A 26401-nucleotide genomic window follows, 5' to 3' on the forward strand; every position below is an offset into this window, starting at 1 on the left:
AAACCAAAACGAAAGAGGAAAATAGATTATTGCAACCTAGGAAGGTGCGCTGTATAAATCAGTTTATACCAATACGAATTTGTTTCTTTTTTGTTTGCGCGTTTATTCGTTTATTTGTTTCATGGGGGGAGGAGTAATTTTGGGGGGCGGGGGTCAGTGCCCCGCCAGCTCCTAGGTCCTCGCTACGCCCCTGGTTGAAGGACATGCCTTTCTTTGTGTTTTTTGATGAATGAAATCAGGACCATACTTCCAGACATCGAGTGCTGAATCGTCGTATGGCAGCGCAGAGCATTTACGGCTACGCCGGAGATTTCGACCCCGACACCGCTATCCAGAGATTTACAGACTGATCAGGAAGCTCGGCCGAAGCCTAAGGGAGAGGTTAGTCGGCCCCTAGACCGTAGATGATTAACCCCTTGCTATGACCAGCAAACTCGGTATGACACTTGAGTGATTGATGACTAAACACCTGTAGTCACTCCTTTCCATGTGGGATGCGTTTGGAAAAACGAGCCGCGACGTATTTTACATGCAAACGTGAGCAGTACAGAAAGCAAAATCGAGACATTTGCCTAGGAAAGCTAGTGTAGTGGGATATGCAAATTTGAGCGAAGTGGGAGGGGGGTGGGGGAGGGGGGAGATAAGGGGTTTTTAGGATCGCCTTGGTTAGTAGTGTGGAAGAAAGTGAACCCTTTCTAATAAACGGCAAGCTCTCTGGAAATATTTTTCTCCTCCCTTCACAAAAATCAAATTTTAAATTCCAAATTGGTAATTAATTTTGTAATCACGCGTAGCTTAGTTGGTTAGTGCGCGACCTTCAAAGCTTGAGCTCCACGGTTCGATCCTTAAGATCTGCACGTCTGTTTCGACTTCTCTCTAATCCGTGTAGCTTCAGCACTAATGGAGAGAGGGGGTAAAGTGCGCACCGTCGGCTTCCATTGATAGCAGTTTAGCAGTTGAATTTCAACTGTAGGAACTACCGACGTTAAATATAGGTACTTTACTTTACCTACTGGCTAATATATGCTGCACTCTAGTGCTGACAAGGACACTTATCATGGATACGCCTCTAGTATCTATAGGTTGCTATCAATAGACGTCACTTCCAGTAATAGATGCGTTTTTAATGGCTTGTAGAATCTTGGAGGTTGTTTTGATCTCTTGTTTTCTGGTTTCATGTCGTAGAAATAGTCAAATACAATACTTTTAGGACTTATTTTGACATGTTTTGACTTAGCATCCGCTAGTTGCCCCCCAGTCAACTCCAAAATGTCACGTTATTGATAGTAAGCAATATCGTTTGAGTGCGAATAAGATTTTTTCCTTTGCTTCCATTAACACTCTTGCACAATTTCCATATAAATTACTCGACTAACGCAGTCAAGACGTCTAGGTTTTTGGCTCCCCACTATGAAAATTTGATGGCCGAAAGCCAACAAACACCTAGATGAAAAAAACACATTTGCCCGGGGGGTACTCCCATATATGAACTATACGGGGATGATCCGCTGAACAGGGTATGGTTTTTCGAGCTTCTTGTCATAAACAGGGTATGCAATTTCACTCAAGGTCCAAATTCTTCCTGAGTTTCTTGTCATATTCAGGATTTCTACTTTCGTATTGACCGAAACTGGTTATTATGGTCGTAAAAAAACGATACGTGAGATGACATGATAATTGAAACAGGAACTCAGTGCAATTAATTATATCTTTTGTCATAAACAGGGTCTACAAATACGATTTTTTTTGTCATAAACAGGGTACCCCTTTCAGAATCCCAGCGGAACACCCCTACTCAAATTCTGACGGAGTACCCCCCCCCCCCCCCCCGGGCACATTTGTCTGGGTGGCGAAACGAGTATATTGATGGTTCGGGCTAAGGCTACCCCAAGCCACACATACACCCCGCTTTCAGCTCGAGTCTCTTCGTGGCAAGGATTAAATGCCAGGCAGTTTTCAGTTTACGACGATTTCTCAACTAAAACGAATTCTATAAAATCGATTCAAAGGAAATCGAATACATCCGTGCTTTACGAATCCGTATTGATCCAGTTAGTTTGAAGTGTTTTTAGGTCACTAGATTTATTTATCAAGACCCAAAACGTGCAACAACACATCCAGATATTTTTACATTTCTATATTTCCGCATTGTTACAACAAACCCGTGACGACTCTGTAATGCGTTACAATAATTGACCTTCGTGACATTGAATATAATGTTACATATTTTTCCTTCATTCTTGAACGCTTGGTTTCTATAAAACGATCCGATATGGTTCTTTTTGTTCAATATTTGCTCATTTATCTGCATTCTGTACGAGGAAACGTTATATTTACGTAAAGGATATATTTGGAAATTCAAACTCTATTGTGACATAATCTTACTATTATTAGCATTACTCCCAGTATGCCCTAATATGGACCATTCATAGAATATTAACAGTACCTATTCATTCTTCCTTATCACTCCTCCATCTACGATCGCCTTCGTTTATCTATAACTGATCGAATCACTGTTTTACAAACTACAATGGCAGGCCTGAGGAAATCCAAGAAATACGACTGGAAGGATTCAAATCTTGCTCTTTTTGGCTCAGACTTGGAGAAGAATGTAAGTTATAGAAGTGTAAATGTTAGTACTGTCGTAGAGAGGAACGCGATGATCATATCACCATCCGGAAATTAAGCTCTTAGACTTTCGTTTTAGCTTAAAGATTGATTTTAAGATGAAAATAGGGATGAATGGAATGACTGGGGCATATCTTTTAGTAAAACATAGCGTAGAAATAATTTAGATTAATGAGGATATTATTATCAGGCATCAAAAGCTTTAGAAGAGCATTATCCATATAAACAAACAATAACAGATGTTGAAAGCTGTTCTTCTTAATTTTAAAATCAAGATCTACAAGTTCTCATTCTTAAAAAGCCGAATCATCCAACCTTCTTTTAAAGCTTGAAGCATGTGTTTAGTTCACATATTAAGCCCAAATCATGAAAGTAAAGAGTTAAGCAACAAAACGTAGAGTTGACTTCTTTACATATTTTATCGAAATATTGTGATAAATTCAAATGTGTCCTAACTTGACTTATCTTAAACTTAATTTGCCGTTTTATGACAACGAGAATGATAGATGGTAGACAAGGGAGGTGGATTCTATTATTGCTATAGTTAACGTAGAATTTTGAGAGAGAACTATAGATCGCTGTGGGGAGCTTCTTCAATTCAATCGAAATGGCTCCGAAAGTCTCCTAAACACCCTCAGTTTTCGCCCAGCTTTTCAAACACTTTCTTAATGATATGATTAAGAAGGAGCTTATTAGTTCAATGATAGATAAATAATTTATTTTAATTACAGGAGGCTAGTAAAATATTGTTTGGTGGGCAGTGGGCCATGAATAAATTCCTTTTTGAAATTTCTTCGTAAACAAATAAAGTCGAGCCAATTTTGAACATTATTAATGACTTAAATAATCTGCGATTGCGTAATTTTTTAGATAAACCTTTAAATATTCAGCTCTGAGCTACAGTAATACAAAGACGGTTTGTGGGCGTTGTTTCACTCTTCAAACCGAAAGCTAAAACTGAAAATTAATCATAGATATAGTAAAACATTTTCCTGTACATTATGTTACAGAAATTTATAAATTTTTTGACGAACAATAATATATTGTAAGGCCTCAATATTCACTCCTTTTTCTTCCATAAAGCAAAATGCCAACACCCCTCCCCTGCAGGAAACCTCCAGACATTTGGTATAATATGTTATTTCATGATATAAAAATCGTCTCTCAAATTGGCACAACATTTACTTAAGTTTTTTTTGCTCTTGGTTTAGAAGAGACCGTTTTTGAGTTTGAAATTACTGTCATGTTTCTTGATTATAAACTTATGGTATTTACTCAGACTTAATCTAGTTTCAGTCAACTGTAAAGTAAATATGCTCGACTTCAACAATTCTCTGTTTGCACATGACATCATAGCCAATTGTCAATGAATTATTTTGTCATTCTACTCCCTTGGGAGTGATTGAAAATTAGCAATACCAACGCTTTGAAACTCCACTGACCTTTACTGGAACACATGAATATTCTGCACAACACTGAGATTAAACGTGAGCAACAGAGAACTCGAAACTAGAGTATTGGTCATAGTTGTCATTAGATGGCATCATTTCGTTTTTATTTATTTATTTCTTATTAAGTTTTTGCATGTGGGGTTATTTTGCTGGTCCTCTGGTTTTCCAAATCTCCTGCATAGTCAAACCAGCTAAAACATTCCAACTTGACCTGTGATATGATCAGCACAGCAGTTGTTTCAGAGTTTGATAAAATTAAAGGTTTTTGTTTTGTTATTTATGAAGGTACGTTTTAGTTGTGGTGGGGGGCTGGAGGATTAACGGTAAGCTTTCTAAAAATGCTAGTAGTCCACCCCCTTTCACTAGCTACCTTTAGATATGACAATGAGTACAAGATCGAGTACGAGTACGAGTTTTAAAATTGGTCCTGTGCACGTGGTTAACACTAAATCGTAGTCGATTTCCGATTTTTTACAATCTAAAGTTTCAATCTACGTACACGATCACGACTACGAAAAGATAGTGCCACTCTTTAAAAGTTAAACACTTGTACTCGTACTCCTTCTCGTGCTTGTCGTCGGATCTAAAGTTCTCTACTCCTATTGAGTCAACAACGAAACAGCTTCCATTAAGATAAAAAGGTTGGACCCTCTGCCAAAAATCAAATTTTTACTGATGATCCTTTCCTCTGAAGCACCCCTCCCCCTCACCCCCCCTTCCCCCTACCTGCCCCGCCCCCCACCTAACTAACAAACAAACAAATGAATGTACGTAATTATATATGGAAATAAAATATTTATGAAGCCATTTGCCTCATTAATACCTAACTATGAGCATATTTATAAACATGTCAAAAAGACAGAATAATAAATGTTGATGTTGAACTGGTTTCGAAACCCCTTTTGTATTTAAAGATCAAGAAGGAATCAGCCAAAGGAGAGCCTGTCTGGGAAAATGCTGGGACCAAGGTTGGACTGCAGATCTGGAGGATTGTGGACTTCAAGGTATGTTTGATAGGCAAATGAAGGGCTAATCTTTTTTCTTTTCTCCCTTTCTTTTGTTCATTCTCTGTTTGTTCGTTTATTCCATTTCTCATTCATTCATCATTCATTTGTTTGCTCGCTCGCTCACTTGCTTTGCTTGCTTTCCTTTCTTTCTTTCTTTCTATCTTTCTTTCTTTCTCTCTCTCTTTCTTTATTTCTTCCTTCCTTCCTTCCTTCCTTCCTTCCTTCCTCCCTTTCTTCCTTTCTTTCATTCTTCCTTTCTTTTTTCCTTTTTCTTTTTCATTCATTCTTTTTTTCCTCTTCTTTCTTTGTTCCTGCATGTACTGTTCCTTTGCCCTTTCTGTACTTCTTCCTTCCCTCTCTCTTAATCGTCCCTTTATTTCCTTTTTTCTTTCTAACCTTTCTCTCTCCTCTCCTCTCTTCTCTGCCTTTCTTCTTTCATTTATTCCCCTTTGCTTTCTTGATTCCTTCGTCCCTTCCTTTCTTCGTTCCTTCGTGTCTCCATTCCTTTGGATCTCCCTTTCTCTTTTTCTTTTTCTTCCTTTTATTTCCCTTTCTTCCATTCCTTCCTTTCTAATTACCTTGACTCGTCTTTTTAAACCGCAGGTAACCCACTGGCCCAAATCCAAGTATGGTCAGTTCTATGATGGCGATTCATACATCATCCTGAACACTTACAAGAAGGACCCAAAAAGCGACGTATGTATTATTAAGATATTATATATTAAGATATTATTAAGATATGAAGATATTATGAAGATATCATGAAGATGTCATGATGTCATGAAGATGTTATAAAAATATCATAAAGATATGAAACTTTTATGAAGACATTATAAGGATATTATAAAGATATTATGAAGATATTATGAAAATATTATTAAGATATTATTAAGATATTATTAAAATATTTTAATTATTTTTTGTGCGCGCCTTATTCTTTCCACTACCTCAAATGCGTAAAACCATTATCTTTTGCAGGCCTTGTCCTATGATGTTCATTTCTGGATTGGTCGATATTCCTCCCAAGACGAGTACGGCACAGCAGCCTACAAGACAGTGGAACTGGACACTCTGGTAATTATTTTTATTTTTTCCGAACTGGAAGAGCCAAAAAATTATCATCCTTTCCAACTCTAACGCGAAGTTTTAAAACCGTTTTCCCCATAGTTGGACGACAAGCCTATTCAACATCGTGAAGTGATGAACCACGAGTCCGAACTGTTCAAGTCTTATTTCAAGGAAATCATTTATCTGAATGGAGGGTGCGTTGCAATTCGTAAATTGATCATCCCTTAATGTTTTATGGAATAAGCAAGTCCTTTGTTTTTAAGCTTTCGATGCACGTGGAGGATTTTGATTCTAGTCATCCAACATGGCGGAACGCCTTGTCTGCCATGCTTAGGCTTAATGTTTTCCCATTTCAGACCACATGTCATTCCCTAGAGTATCATTTCTTTGTTTAACGGTTGCACAAGAGAAGACACATGAATAATATACAACTCAAACAAGTTCTTTCACTTTACTTCATAATGATTACAAGATGTCATCGAAACGTCGTAACTTTTTGTCACAAGTTTTTCTTATAAACTTAAAGATTCTTATTCTCAAGAGAATGACACGTGGTCTGAAATGGGGAAACATTATGCCCAAGGTAAAAAGGTCTGTTAGTGATTAGTGTTAATGTTTTCCTTCCTTAGAGCTGACAGCGGCTTCAAAATTGATCAACCCGAAAGTTACAAGCCTCGTCTTTTGGAATTCCGCAAAGTTGATGTGAGAGATTAATTGATAAGTTATTGCATTGTGTTGCATTAGAGCGGCTTTTATATGAGTGGGATGGGAAACGGGACAAAACTGACGCGTTCTGATTGGATGAAAAACTGTAAGACAATTCGAACCCATTTCAATGTCGTACCGTGTACGTGCTGTAAGTCAGTATCTTGTGTTTTCCACTCATACGATAACCATTCTAATGGGAAGCCATTTCAATGTTACGGCATGTCGTACCGTGTACGTACTGTAAGTCAGCACCGTACGTTCCCTACTCATACGATAACCATTCTTACGGGAAGCCATTTCAATGCTACGGCATGTCGTACCGTGTACGTGCTCTAAGTCAGTATCTTGTGTTTCCCACTCATACGATAACCATTCTAATGGGAAGCCATTTCAATGTTACGGCATGTACCGTGTACGTGCTGTAAGTCAGTACCGTATGTTTCCCACTCATACGATAACCATTCTTACGGGAAGCTTGGAAGCCATTACAATGTTACAGCATTTCGTACCGCGTGTATGTTTATTTGTCGTTTGTATCGGTCCACGCACTAAAGTTTAGATGTTCACCTAAGTATTTATCATTAATTTTTTTTTTTTGGAACAGAACAAGATGTATGTAACTGAGAAGCCATTGAAGAAGTCTAGTATTTCAAATGGTGACGTGTACTTGATTGACATGGGATTGACAGTCATTCAGGTAAGGCGAATTAAAAAAACTGGGTTCGAAAATAAAGGTAGACTTCAAAGGTAAAGGCTTTATTTTACATCAGTGATCCTTCAGCAAGTCAAGCTGATCTTCCAGGGAGCTGACGGAGAGCGTTTTACCCCCCCCCCCCCCTCATAATTTTAAATAATAATAATAATTTTATTACTTATATAGCGCAAAAATTCATTAAAATATATGATCTATTAAATGCGCTTTCAGTTAGTGCATTGTTTTAAAAGTATTCAAAGCTGAAGCTACACTTATTAGAGAGAAGTCGAAACAAGAGTGTGAGACGCGGGGAATCGAACCAGCTAAGCTGACATCACACCTACCAAGTTAGACTGCGGTTACACGGTACCAGACGCGGAATTTTTAAACCGTCAAAAAGTTGTACGTTTAGGGGCTCCGTCCACACAGGACTGAGTTATACAAACAAAAAAATTCGTACGCCTAGCCGTGCAAATTTGGATCCGGTTTCGTGCACTAACAGAACGTGTTTTTTTAATTTTTTAATACAATTAAAGAGACGGTTCCGTGTAAGCGGTACTGTACAGGTCAAATTTTTGACCGGTAAAAAATTCGTCCGGTACCGTATAAACGCAGCCTTAGCTACAATTGCTGCTCGAATCAAGTTTCAGCTTTATTTCTGTTTATCTAATTGTTATCCTCTTATTTTCTCGTCTAGTGGAATGGAAAGGATTCTAGTCCATTTGAAAGAATTGAAGCGCAAAAACTCCAACAAAAGCTCGAGGTATGACGTCACACTGAATTTTAGCGGAACATAGATGTAAAACAAAAATTCTTTTCATAGTCATAATTTAAACTAGTGAATTCTCACTTTCTTAATATTACTGTCTTATACGCGCTATGTGTATTTTAGTCTTTAAAAACTAGTTTCGTTGTTACAACCTCTTTTAAAAATTCTTTTTCTCAAGGGAAGGGCCCTTAAATAATAATAATAATATATATTTATAACGCGCATATTTCATGTGGATATGTTCATATGCGCAGAAATTAACTATGCCATTCAATTAAATAAATTGGATAAAAAGAAATATAGATATAACATAATATAGTATAGTATATAATAATATAAATATATAAAATAAATAAAATATATAGTAAATAGCAATAAAGATGTATAAAATTCTAAGTAACAGCTAATTTAAAAAGGTATGTCTTAACAAGTGATTTAAATTTCCTGATACACAGTTCATACCTGATTTCAACAGAAAGAGCGTTCCACAGTTTAGGGGCTGCAGATTGAAAAGCCCTGTCACCTAAAGTTTTTTTACATTTCCCACTAGCTGGATTTGATGTGAAATGGAAAAACATTACGGCTAAGCTAAGGGATTGAACATTAGATAATTGAAGGAGGTTGCAGGAATTTGTGCTGTAAGATTTTTGTTTTTGTTTTGTTATAACGACCCATGCACGCAATTTTTCTGTGTTTGCCCGACATTTCTTTACTGAAAGGAGAGGCGCGATATTTTTTTTCGTAGGAGACGTAATTGCTCAATATTTTTGGGGGGGATTGAAATTTAAGCAACCCTTCCCAATTATCTAATGTTCTGTTCCTAAAGATATCTATTGCTGCGTCACAGCGTTTAATGTTTCTTGCTTTTTTCTTGTTACAGTCTGACAGGAATGGAAAAGTCAAGAGTGAGGTTCTTGGTAAGTTCGAAGCCTGGTTCACAGGCGTTTCTTTTGTTTCAATTCCTTTGGGATCCCTGTGTTATAAAGGAGAAGAGATCGTTTGCAGAACTTTTAAAGTGTGGGATCAATCGTATGGGAAAACGAAAAGGCGTTCTATAAAGTGCTTTTTTAAAATAATTTTCTTCAAAATAGAATTAGTTTTCCAAAGTTTCAATTGTTTCAGGTGAAGGTTAAGTCATTGAGAACATTTTTTCGCTTCACTTTAGCGGTTTTTGTTAACAGTTGTACCCTGAAATACGTCACAACTAAAAATTATGCAGGAAATAATCACGTGACTGTTACTGAGCGGCAAAAAATATCGGACTTCCTTTATTCAAAGAACTTTTTCTGTTACTGAGCGGCAAAAAATATCGGACTTCCTTTATTCAAAGAACTTTTTTTGGATAACTTATGTCATATCCAAACCTTTTTTCAAAATACTTTTTTTCCCCTCATAAGATGCTTTCGATCTTACAAAGTATTTGTTTGCGAAACAGCAGAGACTTCTCCAAGGGACCTTTGGCTGAATCGATTCTTTATCGAAGCGATATTTAAATAAGTTTTATTATTAGCAAGTTATTGTTACTGAGATGAGTCGCTCGCTTTTCTCTAAATATTAAGACCAGAATGCCTGGCGTGCTTCAAAAGATCTGCGCGCGCGTCAATGACATCATAATACAATTTAAATTGACGTCATAACCAATCAAAAATTAGATTGTTTCAAGTAGTTGAATTGAAAACACGCGTTTGATTATCAAGTGATTTTTATTGTTCAAAATGTGCGGAACATTTCAGTCTAAATTTAAGCGCAATAACAAAGTAGCGCCTGTACCATGTCCTTTCGAACTAGAGGTCCTCAGAAGAGCCAAAATCCAAATCGAGAAAGAAAAAGCTCTCCTCCAGAAAGAAATCGCCATACAAACCGGATCAAGTCTCGTGTTCTTGGATACCGAGACCAGAACATGTGAAACGCCAGCGTGCGTTGCATACGATCTAAATTTGGATGGCAATATTGTGCAGAAGGGTCTGAAAGCAACCTGTCCACGAAGACTGGCGAGGGACCCGAAGTTGCCCGTCCTAACAAGAGAGATGCTGCTTGAGAAGCAGGCACAGGCAGAAGAGAACAGAAACATGCAACTGGAAACGAAAAGAAAAGCCGCCGCCTTAAAATCTTTGCGTGCGACGGAAAAGAAATTAGAAGAAGAAGAAGAAAAATTGAATAAGGTTGCAAAAATAAACGAAAAGCTGGTCAAGGCCGACGAGAACAGACAAGCTCAGCTCGAAGGCGTTAAAACCAAAGCTAAAAAATCCTCCAACAACACACGCAGCAAGATAGCTGAAGCGCAGAACTTCGCCAAAGCACAGCAGACTTTGGTGCAGAGTGACAGAAAATTGAAAGAAGCTCAAACCAAAAGAGAAAAAGCTGTTAGCAAGGTTGTCAGAAAACAGCGACAACGTGAAGCACAAGCCCAGAAAGTCCGACAAAGGGCAGCCAAGCAAATGCAAGAGGAAGAAGACTGTGTTCGTGTGTTTGATCTGGAAGTCGATCAACACTTCTATGCATCGGACAGCGAGAGTGACAAAGATGGCATGTGGGATGCTGCATTCTGGGACAGGAAAGTCTAAAGAAAAGGATTGGAATGAAATTAATTCCGAGAAAAGAAAGTCCAGGAACTTTGAAGTCAAACTGCAAGATTTTTACATTTTGAAATTATTCATAAAATGATTCAAAATTTATGTAATTTTGAAAAATTAAAAACTTAACTTTTTTTAATCACTAATAATAACTGTAATTCGATATTTTAATAAATATAAATTGGAGATATTCATTTTCTTTTACTGTTATTCAGTTCCGAATAATTTTTCCCCCGCACAAAATCAAGCGCTTCCTTGGTATATATTCTCGATGGCTTTATTGGAAATACTCTCTTCAAGTTTTGGTTCCCTTGTTGCTTTTCTTGGTTATTATTATGGTTTTCTGTGCGCAAATCTAATCGTTCTAAAATCGCGTAAAAATACAACCTGTTGTGCATCATTGAGGCGTTGGACGAAAGCAAGCTGATCTGAAATACTGACGCAGAAATGACGTCGATGCAAAAATGAGCTGTCATAGATTTTGCGAAAATTTCAAAGCCCAGCATTACGACAAAAATATAAAACCCATGATTGTTGTGTCACTGTTAACAAGCTTTTTTAGCCTTGAAATTCACTATTTGAAAAGGAAAAATGACTCGCAGTTTTACAAATTTTCTCGATTCATAATGCCTAACATTTTTTCTCAGATCAGCTGGAGAAAACTCCGCTCCGCTCGGAGAGAATATCTCACTCTACGCTTATAAACAAGTTTCTTTTAGTCCATCATTACATGGCTTCTGTTACTAGCTGGAAAAATATCCTCAACCCCTTTTTCTTCTTCTTCTTTTTCAGATGAGCAAGATATCAACAATTTGGATGAGAGCCTCAGGAGTGTCATTCCAGACAGTGGACCCCCTGACGAAGAGGTTTGTATTACCATTTTCCATTCCATTTTATTTCAGGAATTTTCTCCAGGTTCATCGGTCTTCCTCCCTTCGCAAAACCATTTAAATTCCAATTCTATCTGTGAGTTAGCCATGCCCTGACTTAGATCAACCCAGAGGTTGTTTCAGGGTTTGATATGTGAGTAAGCCATGCCCTGACTTAGATCAGCCCAGAGGTTGAGCAAAGAGGTGGCTTCAGGGTACTATAAATTTGAGAATAGTTTTTTCTTTAACAGGCTCCCACGAGAAGACAACCCTTTGAAAAAGTACTAAACAGGTATGTTTGTTTTATAATATTACGAGTTGTTAAAGAACTGTGTACATGCGCGAGGCAAACGCTAGGTTTTCCAAACGCATCCCACATGGAAAGAAGTGACTACGGATGCTTAGTCCTCATTGACCCAATTGTCACACCGAGTTTGCTGGTCATAGCAAGGGGTTAATCATCTACGGTTAGGGGCCGACTAACCTCTCCCTTAGGCTTCGGCCGAGCTTCCTGGTCAGTCTGTAAATCTCCGGATAGCAGTGTCGGGGTCGAAATCTCCGGCGTAGCCGTAAATGCTTTCGCGCTGCCATACGACGATTCAGCACTCGATGTCTGGAAGTATGGTCCTGATTTCATTAATCGAAAAAAAAAAAAGAAAAAAAAAAGGAAGATAATCCACGAATCCTGAGAAAGCAGTCCCATATTTTGAATTTGTTAAAGAATGTTTTGTAAAGACAACTAGAAAACTCATTAATAATTCATGAAGGAAACACAATAGAAATCATGACCATGAAGGAGGTTTTATATCTGATATAGATTCGTCTTCATTTGCATAAACTTTAACTTGGATTTTCTCTCTCAAACTTGGTTCATTTCGTAAAGAATTCTGTACAATATGAGAACATACATCATGAGTTTTCTAAGACATTTAATAAACTCGCAGATTGTGTTTTATCGTGTCTAAAAATACTCGGCTACGCCTCGTGTTTTTAAATCCTGATCAAACACTCCTGCGAGTTTTTTAAACAGTACTAAAAATTACAAGTATGTAATCTGTGCGTCTTTAAGGTGACTTCTAATTTACCTAAAATAATTTTCCTGAAACAGGTTTTCAATCCTTTTTGATTGGATTCCTGGACTACGGTATCACATGAGAGTAGAGTTTGTTAGGTCTCTCCCTTGATTCGAGGGGTTTTCGCTTGGTTTTCTTTAGTTTTCCTCTCTGCGCTAAGACACAACAAGCTAAATTCCAATTTGAACTGTTAGTTGACCGTGCCCTGACTCATGATAAACCAAGAGGTTGTTTCAGGATTCGATCTGTAAGTTAGCCATGTCATGACTTAGATCAGCCCAGAGGTTGTTTCAGGGTTTGATCTGCGAGTTAGCCATGCCCTGTCTTAGATCAGCCCAGAGGTTGTTTCAGGGTTCGATCTGTGAGTTAACCATGCCCTGACTTAGATCAGCCCAGAGGTTGTTTCAGGGTTCAATCTGTGAGTTAGCCATGCCCTGACTTGGATCAGCCCAGGGGTTGTTTCAGGGTTTGATCTGTGAGAGTTACCCATGCCCTGACTTGGATCAGCCCAGAGGTTGTTTCAGGGTTTGATCTGTGAGTTAGTCGTGCCCTGACTTGGATCAGTCCAGAGATTGTTTCAGGCTTCATTCTATGAACTAGCCATGCCTAGGGTTTAATTACATTTATTGTATTTCGTATTTTAGGCTCTCCGACAGTTCTGGGCAGCTAAAGTTTACTGAAGTGTCACGTGGTAGTCATGTGAAGCGAAGTCAGCTCTGCAGCGATGATGGTAAATAAAATAAGAATAAGTAAATAAATAAATCACTTTTATTTAAGTGTCTAGTCGTTCTAGCGCTTTCGCACTAATTGGGGACACTTTTCACTCACACGCACTACCACTACATTAAATGTTCTATGCACACAACGCTCAACTCACATGTTGATTTTTACAGAATTCATGAATTCATGTGAATTCATTGCCATGGTAATATTACTGTGATGGGATGGATGGATGGGAATAAAGTGGATGGATGTGACTGAGATGGATTGGATGTGACTGGGATGGATTGGATGTGACTGGAATGGATTGGATGTGACTGGAATGGATTGGATGTGACTGAGATGGATTGGATGTGACTGGAATGGATTGGATGTGTTGGATGTGACTGGGATGGATTGGATGTGACTGGAATGGATTGGATGTAACTGGAATGGATTGGATGTGACTGAGATGGATTGGATGTGACTGGAATGGATTGGATGTGACTGGAATGGATTGGATGTGTCTGGAATGGATTGGATGTGACTGGAATGGATTGGATGTGTTGGATGTGACTGGAATGGATTGGATGTGACTGGGATGGATTGGATGTGACTAGGTTGGATTGGATGTGACTGGAATGGATGGATGTGACTGGACTGGGATGGATTGGATGTGACTGCAATAGATTGGATGGAACGATGGATTAATGAATGAACGTATAGGTAAACGAATGAATGGGGGTCCCACTAAACTAAATCTGATAAACTAAGCTTTCGTTTTTGTCGTTATACAATAGTGTTCATCCTCGAGACTGAAACCGAGTGTTTTGTCTGGACTGGTAAAGGAGCCAGCATCGAGGAGCGAAAGAAGTGCATGCAATATGCTCATGTAAGTACTTTAACAGGGTTCGTTCTACTCCTTAAACTCCTTGAAAACTACTTGAATTTAATTCACGTTTTCAAGGGCACTTGAAAAGCTCTTGAACTTTACAATTTTGCGAAACTCCTTGAAAACTCCTTGAATTTTTGCTTTGATCATTACTTGCATGGTTCTGAAAAAGATCTAGTCAGAAAGATTGGAAAATCTGAAAGTCGGCCATGTGCAACCACCGTGTAAAACCTTGGCATAGTTAGCTGAACATACTCCTTCAAAATTCATTTTTGGGTCCTTGTATACTCCTTGAATAGTCCTCGAATTTTAAGTGTTTACCTCAGCACGAACCCTGTTTATCTTTAGTAAATGACTGTGAAAAACGCACGCTACGGACGTGCGAAATTAAAGTGACTGAGGCCTTGCCGAATACAAAAGTCGAACTTCACGTGAGCCGAACTTACTGACATAAAAGAAGACCGCCTTGTCAAATTTTTTCAATGCAACGTGAGCCATAGAATATGTTCCCCCTCCCCTCCCCCTCTCAGCAGTTCTTGTCATCTTCTTTCTTAACACATACGAGATATCCAAAGTCAGAGATGGCTGTATAAAGTATGCTTTTCGTTGCATGGCTGAATTTATTGCCATAGTTTTTTGCGGGCTGTTTTATTACCAGTGTTCATTTAATCTCCAGAAAATGGAATCGTAATCGTACTTTTTCTTTCAGCATTACGTCCAAAGGAGTGTCAACCCATTCAATCCCATCACTGTGGTCAAAGAAGGCAACGAAACGGATAACTTCAATCGTGCTTTTAACTAGACTGAAACATACTCAACAAGGTTAGTTTTCTCTGCTGCCTGTGGTTTGCACCATCACGTGACGGCAGCCATGTTGGATAGCAGAAACAATACAATCCTTTGACGTAAGGGATTTATCACAGGCAGCACAAGATGTATTATGTGCGCCGGCATGTGATGGTGCAAAGCCTCTATTTCTAGGTTCACACGAGAAAAGCATTTGCTCACGACGTTGCAGAAGTTGCTCTCGATTCTCTTTACTAAAATAGAGCTTTTAAGTGTGACGTCAATCATATGGGGAAACGACTTCCGGGTCCAAAACGAAAAGCAGTTTAGGAAATTTTTCGCTTTGTTTTAGCGGTTTTGGAACCGGAAATACGTCACAACGTAAAAGTTTAAAGGTCGTCACACGGTGCATAATTGCCATGACTATTATCACGCTAGCGTGACATAAGATATTTCATTTAACGGAAAAAAGAGTTTACTTTCAAATTTGTCACATCAATAATAATAAAATGCGAAGATTCGTAAAGAGGGCTCTTAAATTGGCGAATATATGAATTCTTGAACCTAAGCATTGTTACAAAGAAATGTATGGCACTATAACCACAGTGCATGCGTTGTGTTGGACATACATTTCTTTGCGAAAGTTCCACGAAAATTCTCAGTTTAAAATTCATGGTTTCTCTTTTTACGGGCAATCGTTACGAAACTCTGCTATTTCACTATTATCGATACGACAAATTTAATCGTAAACTCCTTTTTCCGATTAATCAAAAATCTTATATTGTCACGCTAAGCGTGATAAGGGTCAATAGTCTCCTTCACAGTTCCCTGCGCCATCTTGAAAGGTAGCCGTGCCTTTGCATCGGAGCAAGACGAACGGTGAGCTTGCAATAATAGAGACCTTTTTTAACACCTTAGACAATTATTCGCATGTCTCTATCATTGCAAGCTTACCGTTCATCGCTTCGATGCAAAGGCACGGCTACCTTTCAAGATGGCGCGGGGAACTGTGAAGCAGGCTATTCCATCTGCAACTTTTTTCAAATGGCAAAAAACTAGGTTGCTTTAACTTGCAGTATTTAACACTTCTTTTCTTAGTTCGTAGGTTTTTTAAAGAATGGACATTCACTAGATGAAAAATACAAGCGCATGGCGTACGAATCAAGGCAACTCGAAACTTTTTCATAAATATTATCAAAATTAAACTAGCTTTTAATGAATAAACTTTTTAAATTCTACAAAAATGGGTGGATTTTACTTTATTCTATTTCAAACATTAAATTTGAAATTTGCTTGAAAATTTAGTAATTTTAATATAGAATGATTTTACTTGGCTCTTAAAACTAAAACGTTGTATAATTAGTGAATAACAGTTAAAGTAAAACGACAGAAAACAATGGAATTATTGTCTACTACTAGTATAGTATGCTTACTAATTTTTCACGGGCCAAGTAAAATCAGTCGGTCATCCATCTATATATCATCATTCATTCATTCATTCATCCCATTTTTCCATCCATCCATCCATCCATCCATCCATCCATTTATTCATTTATTTATTCATCCATCCCATTCATTCATTCATTCATTCATTCATTCATTCATCCAATCATTCATCCCGCATTCATTCATTCATCCATCCATCCATTTATTTATTTATTCATTCATTCATCCATTCATCCTTTGATCAAACTCTGCAAGTTTTTTATCAGTATTCGGAGCATTTTCATTCCCATATATAAGACAACTTCAATTTTTTCCCCAACTACGACCCCACCGCGAATGCGTGAATGCGTTACATGCCGGCCTTATTAGGACAACAACCCTTCCTTATTTATTCTACATCATCCCACCCTCAGACCCTCCCATAAATGTCACCTCTGCACCCAAAAAATTCTTGTTGCTTGCAGTAATTCTTGAATAGTGAACTCCCAAAATGTCTGGTCTTCGAAAAGCCAAGAAATACGATTGGAAAGACTCCAATTTGTCCCTCTTTGGATCAGATTTGGAGAAGAATGTAAGCATCTGTGTTCAAATTTAGGAATTATCATGTTCAAATAGGATATTTTCGTACGATCCAAACGTGTACCAAATGTGTGCCCTTTTACTTTAAATCAAAGTTCTTTTAATCCCCCATGTAAAAATCCATGTTTGACTAAGTTTTCTGGAATATTTTCGCTTCTACATTAAATACAGCGGTCGAGGTTTCTTTAAATTGGGTATTTATTGCAGACGTTGAAAAATTCATAAGTTGTTAGATTTTCGGTCGAGGGTTTACAAAACTCTAGAAATAATCTGATTTAAAAATCAATCTTCTATGTGTTCTACGGGGTCAAAACCTTGGAAATCTAGAGCTTTACAGAGGTTGATTTATACGCTTTTAGTTTGTATTCATAATTCTTCAATTGAAGTCTAGAAAAATGAAACATTTTATGCGATTTATTAACAATGAAACTCGTGTTTCAATGCAAGATCATTGTCGTCGAATAAATATGTAAAATATCTCGAATATCAGGGAAATTTTAAGCCAAACGTTTATCAGCCTAAAAGATTCCCTATTGTATCGAAGTTACGACGTTTTTGGTGTGAAGTGATTTGAATTTTCAACACGAGCAATTCTTATTGTTTTTCAATATATTTTTTTTCGAGGTCGATTAAATATTTCTAGAAATTTCCATTCAGACAGATGAAGCGAGAAAACCAAGCTTTGTTTATAAAATTCGGACAATATTTGATTCTATAATAATTATTATATTTTTCTATTTAAGTTCACTTGTTTTTTCGGATAAAAGCTTTTAAAAGAGGTTGACGAAAATCTTGCGTGACGTTTGTGAGACGTGACAGATAAAAGGTCATAAAATGAGGTCTAACGACAGAAATTGATTTAGTTCGGTCCTCGTAAATTTTCTCCGTCTAGTCATTGTAGACTAGCATGACTCGCTATTAAAATGGCAAGCAATTTTGCAGTTTAATTGCCTTGAAAAATGACCAAGTTTAGGTGTAGACTGAGATGTTAGTGATGAACGAGCTGTAAAGGAAAGAACAGGTAAGGGAGGGGAGGTTTGGTGAAAATCTGTCATCGCCTGGACTTCCGCCAATGAAGACTCGAACGAAGCTGTCATAGTTTTCAACTCGTTCAATATTGAACTTTCGCCCTTCTCTAGTAACAACCCTGGCACGGATCCAGGTCTTTGTAGAGCACGAGGGACAAACTCAAAAAACATGCGAGCCAAGCATAAGTGGATCTAAGGTTATTGCGGGCAGTGCACCATGGGACTGTTTTATCGGACGAAATGGACGCCAGCTTTTAAATACATTTTCTTAAATCTTCCCACAATGCACTACAATGCCAACTCGACACAGTTTTTCCTCAACCTCGCAAGACTAAATTCTCTTGTTTTTGAGTGCTCTACAGTTCCCAGTGTTTTCATATCACGAAACATAATCAGCCGTTTTAATTTATTGCTTTTATCTGAAAATATTTTAAAACGATCGGTTTTGCGCAAGCGTGTCTCTGCCCTCTAATATAAACACTGTAGCCAGCCAATGAGCGCGCGTTATTTTTCAAATATTTTATAAATATTCAATTATTATATTTTCCAGGTTAAGAAAGCGTCAGCGGAAGGAGAACCGGCATGGGAGGGAGCTGGGACAAAAGTTGGCCTTCAAATCTGGCGGATTGTCAAGTTCAAGGTGGGATTTCAAAATGAAACGCAGTCGACAATAACTTGGTGAAGTCTGCATAGTTTTTATGAAAAATCGAAAAATTAAAAAGATTTAAAAAATCTTAAGTAAGCACATTTTAACGATCTGCATGACTTTTTGATCGATTTTCAGCACATGCAGAAAATCGTTTTCTAGCGGGGGGGGGGGGAGGGGATGTTTGTTAAAAAGCTAATCAATAACTGCGCCTTGGTTCAGTTTGGCCAGCGGTCACGAATTCGTAATGATACTCTTCAACTCTTTCAGGTTACCCACTGGCCTAAAGAAGACTATGGAAAATTCTTCAGCGGTGACTCTTACATCATCCTGCACACCTACAAGAAAGACCCGGACAGTGAGGTAGGGTCAAGGGTCTTGCTGATTTGATGTTTCTTGGGTTGCCTGTGGTTTTTGATGTTTCGTAATGACGTCACTAACCAAAACAAACCTCTGTTTGACGTCTTTGTGAAATAGATTTTAGTAACGGCCTACTTACGAGGCAAGTTTAAAAGGATTTTTCATGGCTAAGTTTCATTTTGTTTTGTTCATTATTTATCAAGGAACTTTCTTATGACGTGCATTTTTGGATCGGTAAGCAATCGAGCCAAGATGAGTATGGTACTGCAGCCTACAAGACAGTGGAGCTCGACACCTTTGTAAGTATAACACAGACAGACGGACGGACTGACGGACGGACGGACGGACGGACGGACTGAAGGACAGACAGACAGACAGACGGGAGACGAACAGATTGATAGACGGACACTGACAGACATGAAGGCAAACAAACATCTTTATTTGGCACAGACGGGTGGACAGACAGACAGACAGATAGACAAACGAACCGATGGACGAAGAAAAGCAACAGGCCGGGTCGGAGAGGCTTATAGATAGACGGACAGACAGACAAATAGAATGACAGACGGACAGAGGTGTCTACATGTCTATATCAGAATTTTTTTTGTAGTTGAACGACAAGCCAGTGCAACATCGTGAGGTCCAAGGTCACGAGTCAGACTTGTTCAAAAGTTACTTCGACACCATTATGATCATGAAGGGAGGGTAAGTGCGTGACGTCTTGCTTTATCCTTGCGTGACATTTTTCCTATTTATAATCATTATAAAAATCACTAGTCCACTAGTCCTTTGAGTGTTACTTCGACACCATTTAGCAAAAGATTTCTTATTAGCATCCATTGTTGACGGCACCACAATTGCCGCCATGATTTTGTCTTTTAACTCTACTCTTTTGGGAATGCTTGCAACCCATCAATTGTACTAATTTAAGTTCTAAAATGTCTTCGATTCCGTAGTGCTGACACAGGATTCAACAGGGTTAAACCCGAGGAGTACAAACCACGCCTTCTTCAATTCAACAGGGTTGGGGTAAGTTCTGGGAACCCTGTGGATTGCCTTGGCGATAGCGCTGCGCGCACATTCTAAAAATAGCTTTAAGACTCGGACAAACCTTGCATTCCCTTTAAGTGGAAGATATCTAACTTTGAAAAAATGATATTTGGTTTTAGCGCACAGTTCAGTTGACGGAGAAAGCACTGAAGAGGTCAAGCATGACTAATGGTGATGTGTTTGTCATTGATCTGGGTCTCACTGTATATCAGGTAAGTGTTGTGTACGTACAATCACTATTATTATCATCATCATCACCACAACCATCATCATCATCACCATCACCACCATCATCTTCAACATGATCACCATGATCATCACCATGATCATCATATATCACCACCACACACCATCATCATCATCACCACCATCATCATCATCGAACACCATTATCATCATCACCATCATCACCACCATCATCATCAATATCATCACCATCATCATCACCATCACCACCATCATCATCATCACTATCATCATCACCACCACTACCATCATCATCGAACACCATTATCATTATCACCATCATCACCACCATCATCATCAATGTCATCACCATCATCATCATCACCATCATCATCATCACCATCATCACCACCATCATTAATAGTTTATTACATATATTATAACTTATAACCTATAATCAAGTGAATGCTTTCCTTGCTGTCGTTTCTAGTGGAATGGCACAGACGCCAACAAAGATGAAAAATACAAAGCGCAGAGCTTCATTCAGGAGCTTGAGGTAAGAGATGATAGACAGAATGGAAGAAAAAAAGGAGAGAAAATTGGAACAAACGAAAGAAAGCAAATCAACTATCATAACAAACCAATGGCGTGACTAACAAGCTGTTTAGAGACGTTTTCTTGTTTCTGTGACCTCCACAACCACCAGACGACTAGGTTTTTGGCTTGTGTTAATGAGACATTAACTAACTCAGATCATTTAACAAATTGACATCAGTTTTTCATTGATGATAAAAAATAGCCAATAAGCGCGCGAGAAATTTATAAGTTATAGAGGTTTTGCATCATCACGTGACGGCAGCCATGTTAGATGGCAGAAACAATACAATCGTCTTACATGAGAAAGAATTCAATTCCCAAGCGCAAAGGGATTTTATTGTTCTGCCATCTCACCACAGGCAGCCCAAGCTGTATTATGGGCGTGGACACGTGATAGTGAAAAACCTCTATTGTTAAATGCTTTTGATTGGCGGGGTTGTTTGGGTCCAGGCACTGAAAACTGTGAAGCTATCGGCAGTGATCAAACGGAAGAGGCGAAAGTTTTTTACACTTTGTAGCTAGAAGTGTTCTCGAACCTAAGGGCTTTGCATCCTCAACTATGATAAAACAGATATCTATCTCTTAAATATCAAACTATTATTATTATTTCATTACAGTCCGAGCGAAAGGGAAAAGTAAAGTCCGATGTTCTTGGTAAGATGATGATTTTTGTACTGTTTTTCTTTTACCGTTGCATTCAGTCAATGGAGACCTTTAGCATCAGGTTTACCGCTTACCGCTAGAAATCAGGCCCCGCGTGTTGTGGTTAAGGATGATTTTCACCAGCAACGGAATCAGAGTAGGTGCTTTTAATACGCTCGCAAACACAGAAAAACACTCAGCATCAATGAAATTCAATATGGCTGCTCGTCCATCAACAACTTCGTTATGACGCCTTGCTAAATGTAGAAAGTTTGACGGAAAACACCTGACGTCGAACTGCAGTTTGGGGTTTGGGGTACCTAGCAAGAAAGTCATCATACATACATACATACATACATACATCGTTTATTTGTTAAAGCAGGTTACAAAAATAGGCAAGACAAGAGTGGACCTGCATAATCTAAATATACAAAGAGAAATATAAAATTGACAGCTAAATTATTACCAAACACATATAAATGAAATTCTAGTCATAAAAATATATAATATAATAAAAAATATCCAATATTAGTAATATTGGTAATAAATATATATATACACTCGATTGCAGAAACGTTGTAGTATACATTTATACATTTATACAAATATCTAATGAGATGCATAATGCAAAATAACCATTTCCAACGCTTAAAAACAACTGATTTATAATCTGTACGATCTAATAGACAAGGAAAAAATATTTTGACAGTCAGTGAATGAAACAAACAATAAATAAAGCGATTTTTCTGTTTTGCATATCATTAAATATACTGAATAAATTAGATATTTGTATAACTGTATACTACAATGTTTCTGCAATCGAGTGTATTTAATATTAAAATAAATAAATGAATATACAAAGAAAAAAATTAAAAGTAGACAAAATGATTCCTTAGTATATGATATTGAATCTAGGGTGTTCTTGTTTTTCTTTAGTTTGTTTCCAAAACATGATACACTAGAAGCTCCCTTAATGTGTTCCGGGAGAGAGTTCAAAATGTCATGCTAAATGTCTCTACTAACTCATTCTTTCCCACCCTCCTCAGACAACCAAACCGTGGAACATTTGCATCCTAAACTGGAGAATATCATTCCTGTTGGAACACCGAAGAAGGACAAGGTGGATGGGGTGTGATAAACGTTTTGTGTTTGTTATGTTTGTAACGGCCTTTGCGCGGAAAACTGGTAACGAGGATGCGCGCTGAATCATGGGTCTGTTTTATGGGACGCCATTTTGGAGTACACTAGAGAATAACGTTTGCGCACGCGTGCCTTTCAGCACGTCTTCCTATGATTTTTAAAGTTATGGCATTTGTAAAGTCCATTTGTCAGGCATGTTTGAAAGTCAAATTTACATCATAAAGACGTTTCGACTAATTTGCATACGGATTCAGAGCATGCGCAGACGTTTTTCACTCGTGTCGTTCAGGGGTATGCTAAAGACAGCCTGAAGCGAGATGACGTTTTACCCCCGACTCTATACCATAATAGTCTTTAAAATTCTTTCATATTCAAATTTTAATACCTTAGAGAATACAGGAACAATAGTCATAATTAAAGAACAAAAGCAGCGTAAAAAGGATTATGGTCTAGAGACGGGGGTAAAACGTCATCTCACTTCAGGCCTATTCAGCACGCATAATACTCGTTACTCGGGGAGGCCAGTAGTCACGTAATGTCGTAGTTATTGTCATTTGTATTCTTGTTCGTGTGTTTATTTCGTTTGAAGATTGCAGTCTTTTTAGAAATACTGTGTTGTATTGAAAAACTGCCGGCAAGAAGTTGTTTACATGCCATTATTGTTTTAGTCATTGTATTTCAATTATTGAAAGGAAAACAAGGAATGAAACAGTGAATGAGAAAGGGGGAAGCAACTGAAAGCATTATTGCTCTTTCGAAGTCTCTCTTAATCAAAGTTAGCCTTCGTCTTGTGCAGAATATTCATGTGTTCTAGTGAAGGTCCGTGAAATTCCAAAAGGTACCTTTCCATTGGAATAGTATGGAATGGAATGGAATGGCAGTGGAATGGAATTTAAAAAAGAATAAAAGATCGAGGTAGAATGATAAATAAAAGAGGGCCTAGAAGCAGAAAGAAGCAGCGGTTAATAAAATCGTTAATAAAGTTAAACCAATCCCAGACCTGTGCAACATATATTTTATAAGTATAATAATAATAATAATAACTTTATTAACGTCTCGAATACTTCTAGCCGGGCACAAGCGCCCTACTAATCGGGGAGACTTATATGAAATTAACTAACGAAGTTGAATACCTCTTTGTTCACAGGGACCAAAACCACCGATTGAGAAAGTTTTGAACAAGTATGGCAAATATCTGAGCTTGATTTGTCAATCCTTATTTTTATAATTATAATTTAACTTTGATTATGGGGGTAGAGTGCAAACAATATATCCGTGAAACTTTAGTAATTCTTCGTTTGCACGTTACTTCATCGCGGCCATGTTGGTACCATTTAACAAAAGATTTCTCATTAGCATCCATTGTTGGCCGCCATGTTTTTGTCTCTTAACTCTCTTGGGAATGCTTGCAACCCATCAATACTAAATAGCACAATTTCATGCAAATTCCATTGTTTTCTATTGTTTAACTAGCACTATTTTGTACTATTTAGTAATTAGTGTTTCACGGATTAATTGTTTGTACTCTAGTAAATGTTTTTTGATTCATGTTTTTGTAGACTATCTGATGCTACTGGCAGTCTTAAGTTCACTGAGGTCGCACGTGGTTCAGCAGTCAAAAAGAGTGCCCTGGACCCTAAGGACGGTAAGTGTGAGAAAAATCTCGACAAAAATCCCGCCAAAAATCCCGCCAAAAATCCCGCCAAAAATCCCGCCAAAAATCCCGCCAAAAATCCCGCCAAAAATCCCGCCAAAAATCCCGCCAAAACCACAGGAACTACATCAAAATGAGCCATTGCGAGAACCATCTAGTCACCCTTCTTACGTCATTCGTTTACTGAACCAATCGGCCTCTTTCCCTTTTGATAAGTACCGCTGTGAACCTTGACCACAGACTCATTTGTACACGTTTAGTATCGTTGAAGAGCAAACCATTCGCAGAAAATGTACGGACTGACAAAAAGCTTACCCCACTCAATGTCTTATGGAGGATGTAAAACTTGCAAATGGATGCTTGAAAACTATCTTTCATTATTTTCTTAAGTGTTTATCCTCGAGACTGATGGCCATTGCTTTGTGTGGTGTGGATCTGAAGCCAGCGTTGACGAGAGGAGAAGATCTATGGAATTCGCTCATGTGAGTATCCGTAAATATTGGGAAGTGGAGATATAGGAAAATGTATTGAATAATTTTCTTTTATTTACCTTCTAGAAATATCTGATGAAGAGCGATAACCCCTTCTCCCCGATCACTTGTGTTATTGAGGGCAAAGAGCCTGATAACTTCCACAAGGCATTTTAGGAACAGCATGTCATAAACAGATTTAGCTAAGGTATGAGTACTGCATCATGATCGCGAGTGGAGTATTGCTGGTTTTTTTTCAGTGCTGTTGCTCACTGGTCTCTTGGATCGTTCGGGCTCGCGTAGAGCGGGTGAGAGATGAGAGCGGGGAGAGGGAGTCGAGCGGCTGTACGGAGTGGCGTTCGTCGAGGCTCTCGTTCGTGGTCTTCTCTTCTGCTCTTCTCGATGTCTATCTCTTCTCTTCTCTTCTCTTCTCTCTTCTCTTCTCTTCTCTTCTCTTCTCTTCTCTTCTCTTCTCTTCTCTCTTCTCCTCTCTTCTCTTCTCCCTAACAGTCAATTAACTGTTTCTTTACCTTGATTTCAGGTTGGATAAAACAAGAATCTAAGCCAATACCATAATTTTGATACTTAAAATAAGCTTAACGTAAATTTCTTTCAATAAAATCTACTTGATACAAGTAAACATATCATTTCTGAGGGAGTGGAGAGCGGGGAGTGGGTTTCGCGCCAAAGAGCCTAGTCACGTGTCATTCCCTGAAGTATTATATCTTTTTTTATAAAATACCTCTTTAAAGGAACTTAAAGAAAATGCAAACTCAAACAACTTATGGAAACTCTTTCTCAAAATGTTTTTGAGACTATTATACATAGTCTTCATCCTCTTTACCCATGGGTTCCCGAGGATGGGATAGTCTTTTACCAAGAATATGCACCAGTTAATTTCGAATTGTAAATCCTCAGTGTATATTAGCCTTAATTTTGTTTAGAATATTAATTTGTTCCAGCTAGTGAAACTCCTTAGAATTTCAACTGAGTATTTTTATCGTCAATTTTTCTTTACTTTACTGTTGGGGATACTAAAATGAGGCTTACCCTGAGAGTGAAAGACTCATTTAAACCAAACAATCCGGTTGGAAATTCAATCGCTAATAGTAAGAAAAAAAGCGGGAAACTTTGACTTTCGAAAACTATGGTACACGCGTCTACCGAAAGAACCGAAATGAGCGGGAAAAGGACGGGAAAAGTGGATTACCTCTGATTCGGGAGACCGAGTTTTCCGGATCTTTCTCATTGGAATAATGCATACCATTTTCCAACCGGAATTTCCGATTTTTCCAGATAAATGGTAAGCACCTCTGTAATCAAGGAACACAGCGGTAACTTGAACTTCAAACTCCGGGGATTGCGTGACATCAGCCTTAGAAATCA

At 38.1% G+C, this 26401-nt stretch overlaps 3 protein-coding genes across 4 annotated transcripts; all 3 read left to right on the top strand.

Annotated features, from left to right (window-relative positions):
* The first annotated feature begins 2439 nt into the window (after nt 1-2439).
* LOC116300251 (gelsolin-like protein 1) lies at nt 2440-16461 on the top strand. Its single transcript, XM_031709075.2, has 15 exons — nt 2440-2611; nt 4994-5083; nt 5690-5782; nt 6065-6160; nt 6254-6348; nt 6784-6856; nt 7467-7559; nt 8254-8319; nt 9206-9242; nt 11691-11764; nt 12019-12059; nt 13485-13570; nt 14340-14431; nt 15141-15253; nt 16316-16461. Exons 1-14 carry the CDS (start codon nt 2531-2533, stop codon nt 15231-15233), a joined length of 1110 nt encoding a protein of 369 aa, XP_031564935.1. The 5' UTR covers nt 2440-2530; the 3' UTR covers nt 15234-15253; nt 16316-16461.
* Nucleotides 9249-11681, top strand: LOC116300254 (uncharacterized). Its single transcript, XM_031709079.1, has one exon. It carries the CDS (start codon nt 10041-10043, stop codon nt 10887-10889), a length of 849 nt encoding a protein of 282 aa, XP_031564939.1. The 5' UTR covers nt 9249-10040; the 3' UTR covers nt 10890-11681.
* Nucleotides 16462-17069: 608 nt separating the features above from the next.
* On the top strand, nt 17070-25655 carry LOC116300252 (gelsolin-like protein 1). 2 transcript variants are annotated; one of them, XM_031709077.2, is made up of 15 exons: nt 17070-17234; nt 18821-18910; nt 19187-19279; nt 19480-19575; nt 19887-19981; nt 20233-20305; nt 20446-20538; nt 21003-21068; nt 21727-21763; nt 22798-22880; nt 24039-24073; nt 24451-24536; nt 24936-25027; nt 25103-25223; nt 25557-25655. In XM_031709077.2, exons 1-14 carry the CDS (start codon nt 17154-17156, stop codon nt 25190-25192), a joined length of 1110 nt encoding a protein of 369 aa, XP_031564937.1. In that variant the 5' UTR covers nt 17070-17153; the 3' UTR covers nt 25193-25223; nt 25557-25655. The 2 variants fall into 2 exon arrangements, with proteins under 2 accessions (XP_031564937.1, XP_088896078.1); XM_089039952.1 differs by having other exon boundaries at nt 17073-17234; nt 22798-22871.
* The last annotated feature ends 746 nt before the right edge of the window (nt 25656-26401 follow it).

The sequence above is a fragment of the Actinia tenebrosa genome, unplaced genomic scaffold (assembly GCF_029948245.1).
Source record: "Actinia tenebrosa isolate PJP-AT-01 unplaced genomic scaffold, QUT_ActTen_1.0 PGA_scaffold7__59_contigs__length_16204524, whole genome shotgun sequence".
In the NCBI taxonomy this organism is placed as follows: Eukaryota; Metazoa; Cnidaria; class Anthozoa; order Actiniaria; family Actiniidae; genus Actinia; species Actinia tenebrosa.